Here is a 15,162-nt window from a genome sequence, read left to right on the forward strand (position 1 = left end):
GGTACAAGCAAGTGTTTGCACACTACTGTTTTACTGTTTCATTGAAAAGCATTGCTACATGAAGTATCCACAGCAAAAACAAAAACAAAACAGAAACTACTTATCTGCTACTATTTGAAAGTCTTTAATATATAAAAATTGTAGAAATGTTCTCATTAGTGTAACAATACAAATACAAGAGGCTACCTCAAAATCCCAAATTTACACTGCTTTGGAAAAATTACACAATACAATACTGTCAGTAAACTTAGGTTTCTATTAATTCATTCATGAGATTTTTAAATGATAACTGTAATTTTCCAAATAATGTAATTTCTAGTAACTTAGAAAATGAACAGTAATAAAACCATAAAGAACTAAAAATATATTTAAGCCATTTGTCTTGTTTTTTTCTAAGATAGCAAATAGTACTCTAACAACAGTACTTACTTGTAATTTCCAGCAATAGGCCATAATATACTGTAGCATTAATCTCCAATTGAAAAAAAAATTATGTAAGTAAACCTTCATTTATGAAGGATTATTTACTATTTCTAAGCCATTGACTACTCCAGAAAATAGCTAAGAAAAACATAAACTGCAATCTTACATATTACTTCATTTAATGCCTTTCAAAAAAAAAGGGCCCATTTTAACCCTTTTTTTTTAAAAAAACCATAATCCATGTATTTCTCTTCATTAAAATGCTAAAGTTTCCTGGACAAAAAACAAAAACTGAATTCATGTATTGGATTTACTCCATTTGCTTAAATCCTGTTGCTTTCTTGTTTATGAACCGCTTCTCCTTCCCAGCTCATGGCAAGCTCAGTATTTACTACTCTGTGGAACACAGAAGAAAACAGTGGTTGGGGAAGGCACTGGGCTGGCTTGCCAGAAACCTGATCTCTTTCAATGAAAGCAGCTAGTAAATTAACATAATAACCAGAGTCTGGAAATACTACCTGTAAACCCAATTAGCAGAGAATAAAGAATTTTATTTTAACAATGGAGAAGGGAAGACTCATTTCTAATACTATTATATATTCCTTAAAGAGTAAATTACCTTATCTGCTTCCAATTCCTTATACAAATAAATAAATGGCAGAACTATAACAGTGATTACATCTTTTTTTTTTTTTTACATCTTAACATAAAATTTTTTCTATAAAGGCTATGTGTCTTAGAGAAACAAAATAATTATTCTGTAAATTACCAAATCTTATATCTACCTTTGATGCACAGAACACTATTCTAAAAGGATCCAAAATACTTTCAACTGTTAAGTAACTGACTCATGAAAACCACTGGAAAGCATTTTCTACTGGCATGAAAGGCTGTTAAAGAGAAAGAAAATTTATCAAGATGTATTTGCAAATTTCACTTCTCTGACCCTGAGAAGTAAATTTCAAGTCTGATGAGGAAAAATGGACACTTGGAATTAATGCTTTGTTTATTTGGAATACAAACACGAATTTCTGAATGGACATAAAAAATGTTTAGAAGATGTCCTCAAAGCTGAAAACATTTTACAAAATACGGAATATTGGCATTGTAGTGAAGTGGGTAAAGCCGCCTGCAATGCTGGCATGCCATACTTCCAAGTCAGCTCCCTGCTGATAGCTGGGAAAACAGCAGAGTCCAAGTGCTTGGTTCTTGGCACCCATGTGCAGGAGCCAGAAGAAGCTCCAGGCTCCTGGCTTTGGCCTGGCCCAGGCTTGGTTGTTGTTGCCCTCTGGAAAGTGAACCAGGGATCGAAGATCTCTCTTTCAAATAAATAAATAAATATTTAAAAAATTAAACAAAAAGGGGACTATTTAAGAGAATGAGAAGACAAGTCACAGACCTGGAGAAAAACATTTCTAAAAGATGTATCTGATAAAGGACTTGTGGAAAATGTACAAAGAACTCCCAAAAACTCAAGAAAACTGGGGCCAGCGCTGTGGCATAGAAGGTTAAACCTCTGTGTGTGGGTGCCTGTTAAGAGTCTTGGCTGCTCCACTTCTGATGCATCTCCCTGCTAATGGCCTGGGAAAGCAGAAGATGGCCCGAGTGCTTTGGTCTCTGCAGTCACATGGGAGACTGAGAAGATGATCCTGGCTCCTGGCTTCAGATCAGATCAGCTCTGGCCACTGCAGACATCTGGGGAGTGAACCAGCAGATGGAAGACCTTTCTGTCTCTCTGTAACTCTGCCTATCAAATAAATAAATCTTAAACAACAACAACAAAACAAAAAAATAAAAACTCAAAAAAATGAACAGTTCAATTGGAAAAATGAACAAATAATCCAGACACCTCAGCAAAGAAGATATACAGGTGGCAAATAAGCACGTGTAAAGATGCTCAACATTATCTGTCATTAGAGAACTGCAAATTAAAACAAGATGTCAAGCACTATACACCTATCAGAATGGCCAAAATCCAAACACTGACAAACATCCTCACCAAATGCTAGGACAGCAGGGATGTACCCATTGCCAGTGGAAATGTAAAATGTAAAAAGGTATCGTCACTTTGTAAGTCACTTTGGCAGTTTCTTACAAAATTAACATTCTTTTACCATATGATCCAGTAATCGTTCTCCTTGATATTTACTCGAATGAGTAGAAAAACACAAAAACCTGTGCACAGACATTTATAGAAAGAAGCTTTACTCATAGCTGCCGAAACTTGGAAGCAACCAAGATGTCCTCCCATAAATGATCAGATAAACCAATGGTGATGCTTCCTGACAGCGGAACGTAATTCTATAGTAAAAAGAGGGAAGTTATCAAGACACAAAGACATGGAGAAACCTCAAAATACATATTACCAAGTCAAAGAAATCAATCTAAAAAAAAAAGCTACACACTCATTTCTAACTATATGATACTCTGGAAAAGTCAAAACCACAGAGATAGTAAAAAGATTGGTTGTTAAAAAAAAAAAAAACAGAGTCTAATAATGACTCTGTCCTTTGTTCTAGGCCCTATCTAGTGCACTTGGGCCTCATTCCTTTGTAATCATAACCTCTACTCTACCACCAATGGCTCTACTCCCAACCTGTGTGTACTGATGATCCTCTTCCCCACTTCATGCTGTATAATTGTTCAAACCTGGTAAATGCCACTCTTAGGATCATTGGTTACTATCCTCACTCTGTCTTTTATGACCTTGTCTAAATATGATCAGAGTCGGTAAACTTGGAAGGCTTCCTTAGCCTTGGCAACTCATGACGACAGCCTAGGATGGTTACTGGCGCCATAAACTAGAATGTCAATTTGTTGGGTCAACAACAGGAGCCACTGTGCAGTTGCTCCTCATGTGGGATCTCTGTCCTTAATGTGCTGTACATTGTGATTTAATGCTATAACTAGTACTCAAACAGTATGTTTCACTTTGTGTGTCTATGTGGGTGCAAACTGTTGAAATCTTTATACTAAATTGATCTTCTGTATATAAAGAGAATTGAAAATGAATCTTGATGCAAATGGAAGGGGAGAGGGAGCGGGAGAGGGGAGGGTTGCGGGTGGGAGGGAAGTTATGGGAGGGGGAAGCCATTGTAATCCATAAGCTGTACAGTGGAAATTTATATTCATTAAATAAAAGTTAAAAAAAAAAATCAGTTGCCAGGGGTTAAGGTGGAAGGAAGGAAGAACAAGAAGAGTACTCAGGATTTTGAAGGCAGTGAAACGATCCTGTACATTACATGGTTTACACTTGTAAAAGGCCAACAAGGGAGAACTCTAAGGTAATTTATGGACTCTGGGTGGCAATGATGTGTGGCTCTAGTCTGAACAAGTGCAGCAAATATAGGAACCACTGTAGTACAGGTTCCCCATGTAAGGTAAGGGTAAAAGTATGTGTGTGTGCGTACGTGTATGGAGAGGTGAGCAGTGCTCAGCACTGCCTTGAATCTAAAACTGCTCTAACAAATAGTTAACTAAAAAATAGGAGGGGCAGGCCGGTGCCATGGCTCACTTGGTTAATCCTCTGCCTGCAGTGCCAGAATCCCATATGAATGCCTTATGGCTGCCAGGGTCTAGTCCCAGCTGCTCCTCTTCCAGTCCAGCTCTCTGCTGTGGCCTGGGAGGTTAGTGGGGGATGGCCCAAGTGCTTGGGCCCCTGAACCCGCATGGGGGACCAGGAGGAAGCACCTGGCTTCTGGCTTTGGATCGGCACAGCACGCCAGCCGTAGCGGCCATTTAAGGGGTGAACCAACGGAAGGAAGACCTTTCTCTCTCTCTGGCTCTCACTGTCTAACTCTGCCTGTCAAATATAAACAACAACAACAATAACAACAACAAAAAACCAGGAGAGGCAAGCACTGTGTAGAGCCACAGCTTGCAGTGCCAGCATCCCAGATGGGTGCCAGGCTGCTCCACCTCCAATCCAGCTCTCTGTTATGGCCTGCAAAGCAGTAAAGGATGGCCCAAGTCCTTGGGCCACTGTACCCATGTGGGAGACCTGGAGGAAGCTCCTGGCTTCAGGCTGTCCCAGTTCCAACTGTTACAGCCACTTGGGGAGTGAACCAGTGGATGGAGGACATCTCTCTCTGCCTCTGTGTAACTCTGCCTTTCAAATAAATATTTTTTAAAAAAGAGGGGGGGGGGAATATAAAAATTTAAACATCACATTGATATTGCTTATAAATATGAAAATATTTCATACTTTCATTTCAATTTGTCAAATACAATAGAATATAACCAGTGCTATTTTTTAAGCACTGACATAAAAAGTCATTTAATTCAAAGATCACTTTCTATTCCATATACTGGAAGTAAAGATTAAATAGACAAGAGTCCTGAGCAATCAGTTAACATATTAAACAAATTATATTTCCTAACAAGAAGAAATCATATTTACATAAAGCACTTAGGTGGGGCTATTTTATCAAACCCAAATTTAGCTACTGAGTTGCTCAAAATGCAACTCTTTAATAGTTATATATACTGACCTGTGTTAAAACATTATCAAATCCAAATTTAAGAACTATTTGTTTAATTTCAACATAGGCAAATTTTAGTTAATTCTTCTCCAGTTTATCACAAAGATAATCCTCACTAGAAATTTTTTGAGGAGCCAATTGATCATAAGGCCTTTGGAACAAAACTAGACATGAAAATATATGTATCAAACTACAGGATTAATAGTATTTTATGCTTCCTATGGGTGACAAACTCTTTCTCAGTGAGTTCTATTTGCATATGGTATAGTTGGCCATAGCCATGTCTTTTAACCCTAACAACATGAGGAGAAAAAAAGAAACCATCTTAAGTTCTTACAGAATGCTATGCAATACAGGAGAGATCAATAAATCTTTGTTGATATGTTTGGATGATAGAAGACTTCCAACAGTTTATAAGAGCAGGGAGAATCTATGTTCAGTATTTGAAGCCCAAGTTTAACACAAAGGACAAAGCCTTCCTCATCTCAAATTCTGCTGACAAAGTCAGGTCTTTAAGACATTTTCCCTGTATCTTTCAATTATCTCTTTCTTCACATTGTCTCACAGCTATCCTAAACATGAGTAAAAGATACCTCACACATATGAAAACTTAACTTTCCCTCCTGCCCTCCTCTTAGAAGAGCAAGAGACAACCCATTTTCTACTGAAAAACTCCAGTGTGGCTATCAATAACCATCAAATGCCAAGTGTCCTCAAATTTACATAAAGGACAAAAACTGAGTGAAGATCTTTTGATTAAATGAAAGTCAACACTGTGGTTACAAAATGTTAGAATGCTCTGGTGCAGAACTCAGAATACGTGTATTTTGAGAAAGTTACAGTTGCTAAGTGATGGTTAGTGAATTCCTTCCACTGAGAAATTGTCTCTACGAGTTCAGAACAAAGCCAATTGAAATTAAGAGGCTACAGAGTGCTCAGCAGTTTCTTCAGGATCTAGTTTTTTCATCGATACCGCAATTTTTAAAAGTTATATAAATTAAATGATCCAAAGATAACCTGGAGTGATACAAACAGTTTAATGTCCTTTAAATGCTCTCTTCTTTAACAATACTTAGAGCCAAAGAAATAACAACTAGTTTATTTCTCTTGAAGAAACCATGAAATTGATAGACTAATTCTCAACAATAATGCAATATTATTATTATATCCACTATACAGACTGAGACTCAGACTTTTATCTTTCTAAGCCTAAATAGGTGGATTTAGGCTTGACCACTTGTTCCTCCCACTGTAATGTCTAGTTTCTTTTGTCCATAGGGCTACAGCTTAAACTTTTGGGATATCAGTGGATAAAAACTGCTTGTCAAAAACAAGGAACATTCAGTAATGTAACAGCAGTTTAATAACTATTTGAAGAAAAAGAAAAGGCAGGTAACATTAGAGCAATTCTTAAACTCTGATGGTCTCTAAAGGACCACTCTTTGCTTCGGCAGATGTTTGCTGAGACTAGGTACCAGACTTGGATTTAGCAGCACGGACAGGGTATATGCTTCCACGGAGCTTACATTTATGTACTAGGAGAGATAAGACATATAGAAATGGTTATGAGATGTAATAGCAACAAGAGCTATGGGGGGGGGGGGTAAAAGAGTAACGAGGGACAAAGACTGCTCCATCCTGTGAAGTCACAGGTCAGAGGAGCTCTTTAGAATAGCACCAGAGATAAAGGGCATCAAATCAGCTATTTGACCTTTTCCCACTGCTCCCATTGGTGGTAGAATAGCCCTGTGCTGGCACTACTCACACTCCAAGGAAAACCTGCTTGGCACTGTTTGTGCAGAGGCTCCTGGGTCAGAACTATCTGTGAGATGTTACTTCACTGACAACGGCAATGGTGACAACTGTATCAGTGATGATGAAAAAATCCCCACCCTCTTTGCTGGTCTGGCCTGAACACAGCATTACTGGGGTCACTCTGTTGTGTACTAACTACTGAGTGTTACATGGACTCAATGCGTGAGAGTACAGGCTCTACTGGGTCCATCAGATACCCCAGAAGCCTGTTAGGAACTGTGGCACCAAGCTCTTTGTAAGGAGAGCAAGACTTCCACACATGGTATATAAGAACTACATATTCATTTTAAATTCCAAACAGCTAGGTGTTCTGGTAGAGGGCACTTAGATTAACACTATAACTAAGGCTCACCTAACAGGCCCCCTTGGCTTGGGTTGTGCAGGAATTCCTGCCAAGTCCTCTGTGGCTCTCTCCCTACCCCACCCTGCTTAGGTCCTATGCTACTCTATCACATTCCTGCTCAAATTTCTTTTGCATATAGACAGGGCAATATAAAGGATGTAGTTAATGCTAGATGTTGGGAGAAGGTAAGCTGTGGCAGCAATGGCTCTCATACTACAATCAATGTTACTGTCTCTTGGGCAGAGAGAGAGAAGCAGCTACTGCCTGTATTTATCTAAAACTCACAAAGCACAACTCTCCCTGTTAGTCCATGGTAGCAACTTTGCCTTGCTGACTGTCATATCTTCAGGGCTGTAAACACTCACTAGCCCATAGAAGGTTCTCAGAAAAGATTTGTTGAACGGATAAATGAAGTCATTCTTTTCAAGTAGTTTACACTGCTTTTAAAGAAAAAGATAGAGGCTGCCACTGTGGCATAGTGGGCTAAGCAGCCACCTGCAGTGCTCGCAATCCATCTGGGTGCCAGTTCAATTCCTGGCTGCTCCACTTCTTATTCAGCTCCCTGCTATGGCCTGAGAAAAGCAGTGGAAGATGGCCCAAGTGCTTGGGCCCCTGCACCCATGCGTGAGAACCAGAAGACGCTCCTGGCTCCTGGCTTCAGTATGACACAGCTCCAGCTGTTGTGGCCATTTGTGGAGTAAACCAGAAAGATCTCCTTTTCTCTCTGTAATTCTGCCTTTCAAATGAAATAAATAAATCTTAAAGAAAAAAAAAAAGGGCAATGCTTTTGCATGGCTTAGGTGATCTGGCTCCTACCTACGTCTCCAAATCAAGACATGTGTACCTTCACAACTCCCGTGGCTCCACCAACACAGCGGTTCTTAGCTTCCCAACCAGGCTAAGCTCGATTCTCCCTCCACCTTCTGTGTGCAGCACTCCTTTCAGCCTTGTAGGAGGCCTCTTCTGATCACACCTACCAGGTGACACGGAGCCTTGCCCTGCTCCCCTGTATTCTCTGCTCCTTTACCTTGTTTCCTTCCTCACACTGGACAGGGTTCACGGGGTTTTTCCATACACTTGCTTGTCACTGTTTATTATCCACTTTCATAAGTAAACAGTGAGCTCCTGAGGGCGAGGAATACGAGCATTTTGTACAACATTGTATCCCAGCACACAACACAGTATACGGTTCAATAAATACCATTGGATAAATCAGCAATGGAAATGGGAAATTGTGAAATTTAATCTGAGAGTGGTGGGAAAAAGTGGACTGGAGGAGGGAAACGTGAAAATACTGGGGTCACCGTAGTACCTCTGGCAGGAGCCTATAATTAGGGTAGTGGCAACAGGAATGAAATGAATGGGTAAACTCAGTAAATCCTGCAGATTATGAAAAGCTTCCCTAGAGATCTGAGATACTCAGTGGGAAGAAAGGTGTCGGGGGTCATCAGAGTGCGCAAGCCTGAGTCATCAGGAGAATGGCAGCCTCCTGTGCAGAGCATAAATGTCAAAAGGAGAAGATAGATGTAAGTTGGGGGGCCTCAGGGAGAGTGTGGGAAAGCAAGCCAAACACCCAGGGGATTTAAGGTGCTGGTAAGATGCTGGTGATCTTCCAGGACACTCCGAACAGTTTGCAGGGGAGAGATCTGATCTAGAACAGAAGCTATGAGTTTGGACTCGAGGAAGACAGAATACAAAGCAGGAAGAGAAGAGAGCTCTAAAACTTTGCTGTTGTTATAGAGTACACAGCTACACCCTGCCCACTCAGACTTCTGCGATTCCCTGGATTCCCTGGTTAAAACTCAGGCGAGAGAAAGGATCAAAGGGTCTTTTCTTTCAGCTGCTTCTTAGATAGATTTTAATTTCCATCTATCATCTTCTTTCTTATGTTTACAAGATTAGGAAGGAATGAATTAAAAAAACCATCTTAAACACAATAACAACTTTGTATACACCAGAATCCATAAGCCAGCCTAAAATTCTTGAACTTAACATTATAGTATTTAGAGAAGACAATGAAACATAGACACATGATTAGAAAACAGATAGAAAGCTGTTCAGCTCACTATTATTCTTGTTTGATGGTAATGCTAGAATTTAGACTGATATAAATACCACCCAGGTGAATGCCTAGCTGGACTAATTCAAACCACTCTTACAGCAGAGAAGTGGAAACCTAAAATTGCAGCTTTCTCTTCCAGTTTGACAAAGTTGACATAAATTGAGATTCTGATTTCAAAAGTAAATGTTTTAATTAAATGAGGTGATAATGTAATAAAAAATTAGAAAGCAAAGTTTGTTCAGGAAACTTGTAATATGGATAACCATTAGAAGTGAAAGTTAAAATTAGAGCAATGTTTTTTAGATTTCACAATGCAATATAATGTTAAACTAGAAAATGTGCAATATACTTGAGAAGATAATCGGGCATTAAAGTTTAAAAACTAGTGAACACTACTGAAAATATTTTCTACTCTCAATATTGTCTAATAATCATTAAGATCAGTAGGTGATTACCTAGGTTAAGAGAAAATGTACCTCTATTAAGGAAAAAAATGCCAAAATAAGAAAGCAATAATCCAACAGCACAATCAAAAATAGAAATTATACTCTACCTACAAGGCAGTAAATAGTTACATGCATGTGGAAAGAAGAATCACCTTGGTCAGCAAATGAGAAGGTTTTCCTGCAATGTTTCTCAGAAGAAGGGAGGTTTCCCTGTCCAGATAGGAGTGCTTGTGAAGGAGAGAGAGAAAAACAAAACAAAACAAAAGGCAATAATAGAAGTCAGTGGAGGTTTAATGTGTTTATAAAATATAAATAAAATAGACAAAGCAAGAATGATATTCTACAATTAATCTTATTTTTCTTAAGCTAAATGAAGTATGTCCACAAAGAAAATTTTAAAAAAGAAAAGAAAAGGAGGGTTGAAGGAAAGATGCCATCTATGCCCACAGGCTTGGCCCAGTAGACTCCTGCCAATACTTGGCTCTTTGGGAAAATGGGTAATACTTAGACTTGTGAAGATCACAGAGCCAGTATGCCTTATAGGCTAGTGCTCCTAAGTGTTTTACACAGAGCACAAATACATCAGAGACCAGCAACTAAACATATACCTTCCTCTTGTTAAAGCCAATAAAAGACCTAGTGTATTCTGATGAAAACAAAGTAAGACTAAAGATTATATCACTTTAAAAACTTCTGTCAAACATTTCTCAATTCAATGATAGCTACAAGAAGGGAGCCTACCCATGAATATTTTGCTCAACATACACATTTCAGTAAAATGTTATTAACCCACTCGGTATATGAGAATACTAACAGGACTGTAGTGCACAGGAAAGGACTTACACAACAAATCAATCAACTGAACAAAATATTAACTGCTGTTCCTTAAACTGGTTAAATTAACTGAATTCATTTATATATAGTCAGCCATTTTCATCCTTAATAACTTTTTTGTAACAAGTTTTAATGTAAGTTTGTGCTATTTATCTTTAAGCTGCAGATGCTTTGATGTATATATAATTCAGATTTGCCTATCCCTAAATAATTCTGATTTAGTATTTTTTATAACTATGTACTAGTCACAATTTAAAGCTTATAGAGAATGTAGTATTTAATAAATCTGTTTCAAGTTGTTTTGACAAAGAAATCATTTGGAAAGAAACATGTAAACAAATACTGGAGTAGCATCTACTCTCAGAAAAGTTCATGGGGTTGGGGGAAGCCCATATCCCATTATCAGAATGCCTAGGTTTGAGTCCTGGCTCAGCTTCTAATTATTTTTTTTTCAAAGATTTTTTTTTTTTTTTAATTTATTTGAGAGGTAGAGTTACAGACAGTGAGAGAGAAAGAGAGAGACAGAGAGAAAGGTCTTCCTTCCATTGGTTCACTCCCCAAATGGCTGCAACAGCCGGAGCTATGCTGACCCAAAGCCAGGAATCAGGTGCTTCTTCCTGGTCTCCCACGCGGGTCAGGGGCCCAAGCACTTGGGCCATTCTCCACTGCTATCCCAGGCCACAGCAGAGATCTGGACTGGAAGAGGAGCAACCGGGACTAGAACCAGTGCCCATATGGGATGCCAGCGCCGCAGGTGGAGGATTAACCTACTGCGTCATGGCGCTGGCCCCCTCAGTGTCTAATTCTATCTCTCTGCAAATACACACCACGGGATGGTTAGGTGATAGCCCGCATACTTGCATCCCTACCATCCACATGGGAGATGTAGACTGAGTTCCTAGTACCTAGATTCTGCCTGGCCCACTTCCAGCTGTTATAGACCTTTGAGGAGCAAGCCAGTGGATGGAAGATATTGTTCACATAAAAAATTTTTAAAAATGTATGTGGTCATAGATAATAAACACACTACTTTGAGATTATAAACATTACAGAGGATAATATTAATCTATTTAGCTTACTTATAAAGCTTATCATTTCAGGAAAAGAAAATCTCCAAACGAGTAGAATATTTATTTCAAATTTTAAGCAATGAAATGTGCTCCAGGCCATTAAAACAAACTATGATTGGAAAGTGTAATTTCAGACACCAAATTCAAAGTTACAAAAAAAAAAAAAAAACAACTCATGATGTACTCAAACCCCTATCACCTCAAGACTTTAATTTGTTAGAAAACTTATAATTTGATTAGTAAGAAGCAATGATATTTAACTGTATTTGTATAAAGACCCAGCAGTTCTCCATTTCAAAACATTAAAATATTTAAACAGATACAAATAAAAACAGGTAATCATTATGGTCAGTGACCCCAAAATATGCCACATCTAAAATATGACACAACAAAGAGTGGTCATAAATTACACTGCGCTTTGTGCTCATGTAGCTGTTACTGCACGGGCAGGCGGGGAGCTCAGGTCTCCATGTTCCTCCCATCTACACTGCGGGAGTCTGGAGCTTTAAGAATAACATCTAGAAACCAGAAGCAGCAAACTCCTCCCCTGTATAAATGCTTCATCTATCTTCCCCACTGATACAGTCACATACTACTTCTACAGCTCTTTGGTTTTCTGAAAGAGAGGGCAGGGGAAGGGGAAACTGGTCACTGCAGAAGGATGCCGGAGGGACGAGAAGAGTGCAAGACTGGCTTGGTCACGTCATCCATCAGCCTTCAGTCTTGCCATGGGTTATGAGGCAACAAAAATGCACAGCTTCATAAACACGGGGCCTTCTTATATGTTGGCCACCACTAGAAATGCAAATTCGGAAGTTTATTTTTAATCCATTTCAATTCTTTTTGTCTTTTTTGCCTCTTTCTTTATTCAACTATTTATTGGATTCTAACTGTGAGCCTGAAATTACTCCGGGCATTGGAAATGTAATGGCCACCAAGATAGGTGCTCCTTTCCTCACAGAACTGACAGTCTACCCCGCAGACACAGACCAACTGGAAAACACAATACAGAGGGATGGAAACGAGCAGGAGGTGAGCACTTCAGGTCCTGGAGGGTGAGTAAAGGTTGCTGTTGAGTGGGAGAGACAGGAGTATGAGAGCAGAGAAAGGAAATAAGATACATTTGAACCAGGGGTTCTCCTATGGGGGTCCTGCTTCCCTCAAGGAGGCATTTCAGAAAACAGGGAGGACATTCTGGGTTGTCATGATGAAGAGAAGCAGGAAAGAGTCACTCGTACATATTGGAGCTAAAGCAGAAATGCTAGATGTCTGGCAGACATGGAAAAACATCACGTAACAATAAAAGTCTCACATCCCATCTGATTTTTAAGTGCACTTACATGGGAAATCAAAAGAGATAGGAAACATTGTTTATAATAATCTGAGCTTAGAACCGAACTCCATTTTAGGTATAAACACAAAAGTATTTTATATATTTTTAATATCCAATATATTACCCAGTATAATAAATTGAAGTGTACACTTTTTGTTCAGAATTTATAAAGACTATTTCAGAATGCTGCAAAATTATTTCAATAAAGCAAACCTAGCTTTAAGTAAGAGTGGCTAGTACACAATTGGCAGTATCAGGGTATATTCTGTCATGTGCAAGGAAATGATAGAGGAGATCTATATTTCCTTCTTAGTAGCATTAGGAACTAAAAATTACTAAATCAGTGAAAACATGAAACACAAGAATTTCACTGAGCTTCATAAATAAAGATTGTTTAAAAATGGTTCATCAAAGTGAATGTTGGTCTAGTATTTAAGATGCTAGTTAAGCTGCCCACATCCCAGAGTGGACTGCCTGAGTTTGATGCTTGTTCCAGTTCCTGACTCAAGTTTCCTGCTAATAACATGGCGGCAGGGTGGGGGGTTGGGAGCCAGGGAGACAGGGATAGCTCAAATGACTGGTTTCCTGCCACCCACACAGGGAATCTGGATTGAGCTACTGGCTCTGGCTTCAGACCCCTGCCATGCTATTGTGTGTATCTGAAGTCACTGTAACAAATCAAGTACAAAAATCGTTTAATCACCGCCTCATCCAACACTGTCACACTGGCAATGATTTTTGTCACTAGTATTATAAATAACACTCATCTCATCTGCAAGAATTTTATACTTCCCTATATTCTCTCCTTTGAAAATTGTCTTAGCACATTATCTCCACCTTAGATATTTCCCTTCTCCTCTAATTACACATAGGTACATCATGAATGTCATCATCATAATAGGCTTTTAATTCTGGGGTCCACTCATGTTTCTGCTTTAAAAAAAAAAAAAACACAAGAAGTACAGGAAAGATTTCTGATCTCACATCTCTTAAATCCAATCCTGACTCTAAGTGAGTATATGGGTTTGACTACTTTGTTGCCTTTTAATAGTTGTGGCTAAGTATTTACATACTGGAAGATTTTATTATACTTTTCAGTTATTTTTCCTTCATAGTAGGTATCAGGATTTTACATTCATTTAATAAAATAAGTAGGCAGGCAGGTTGTATAGCCTGTGAATTTCATTTGGGACAAAAATGGCATTATAACTTGTTTGTTATATAAAGGAATGTTGGGACTGAAAGGATTAAGAACTGCTTAGGCAGAAGAAACAGTATTATAGCAAGTATTATAGATTAAGTGAGGCAGACAATGAAGAATACTGGGGCCAGAGGAGAGGTTGTAGAAGTGTTTTTCATTCTTCAAGATATAACCTATTAGAGGGAGCCATGAAGTCAGTTGATGGCGTTACTACTATTATTTCCAATATGCTTAAAGAACAGGAAAGAAGAGAGGGAAGGTAAGAGGAAGCATGATTCAGGCAGTGGGGTTCAGGGAGTCAGGTTTTGCTTTCTTTTTATGCTTCACAGAGGACTCCGAGGCAGCACTGTCCAAGGGAAACATAATATAGGCCACAGATGTTAATTTAAAATTTAATAGTAACTACATTAATTTTAAAAAGCATAAGAAGAAAACATTGAAATATTTACATTTAATCAAAAATATCTAAGATATTATGGTTTTAACAATTATAAAATATTACAAGATCAATTATTTTTAACATTGTGTTTGAAATCAATGCTGTATTTTATCTTTAGAGCACATTTCAATTTAGACTATATTTTAAGTACTTAATACCACTGTGGTAAGTGGTTAACATAACAGGGCAGCTCTGAAACATCAGATATGTCAACCACTGACCACAGAATATATTTTTTGGAAAAAGAAATTTAGTTTTCAGCTAAGCATTAGTGCAGGAATTATTCCACTTGATATCCCCAATCTGAAGAATAACTAAATCTCTTAATATCATATTAGCATCAGACAAAAAAGGGAAGCATACACATGGTTTCGAATTCCAATATAAAAATTCTCTGTATCAGATATACTACCAACTGTATCATCTTACCATGAGTATTAATATTCACTGGTACCATATCATGGAGTTGCTCATTTTTGTTAAATTTTTTGGTTCCATTTTCATTTGAAATATGAAGGCTACATGACCAAGGTTCAATCACTGGAATATAATGAATGCATTCCTTTTCGCTGTTATTTAAGTAGTCCCAAGACATTTACAGAACTTACAGGTGTCAGCTCAGCCTGTTCTTCTGTGAAGTCAATGTGACGCTTGGCCTGCTTGCTGGGACATCTCAGAGAAAGAGCATGCTGTGAAAATGCAGGAAGGAAGAAAA

General features: G+C 38.4%; 1 protein-coding gene across 3 annotated transcripts in view; it reads right to left on the reverse strand.

Annotated features, from left to right (window-relative positions):
- Window positions 1–15,162, reverse strand: part of RAPH1 (Ras association (RalGDS/AF-6) and pleckstrin homology domains 1) — a 129,576-nt gene that overhangs the window by 39,553 nt on the left and 74,861 nt on the right. For 2 of the 3 annotated variants that reach the window (XM_062190107.1, XM_062190104.1), the window contains exons 5-6: window positions 15,056–15,136; window positions 9,723–9,797 (exon numbers count right to left, since the gene is read on the reverse strand). The exons of the other annotated variant lie outside the window; for it this stretch is intronic. In XM_062190107.1, coding sequence (XP_062046091.1) covers window positions 9,723–9,797; window positions 15,056–15,136 — 156 coding nt within the window. The remainder of the gene's footprint in view (window positions 1–9,722; window positions 9,798–15,055; window positions 15,137–15,162) is intronic. 3 annotated transcript variants of the gene reach the window in all.

This window comes from Lepus europaeus, chromosome 1, assembly GCF_033115175.1.
Source record: "Lepus europaeus isolate LE1 chromosome 1, mLepTim1.pri, whole genome shotgun sequence".
NCBI lineage: Eukaryota > Metazoa > Chordata > Mammalia > Lagomorpha > Leporidae > Lepus > Lepus europaeus.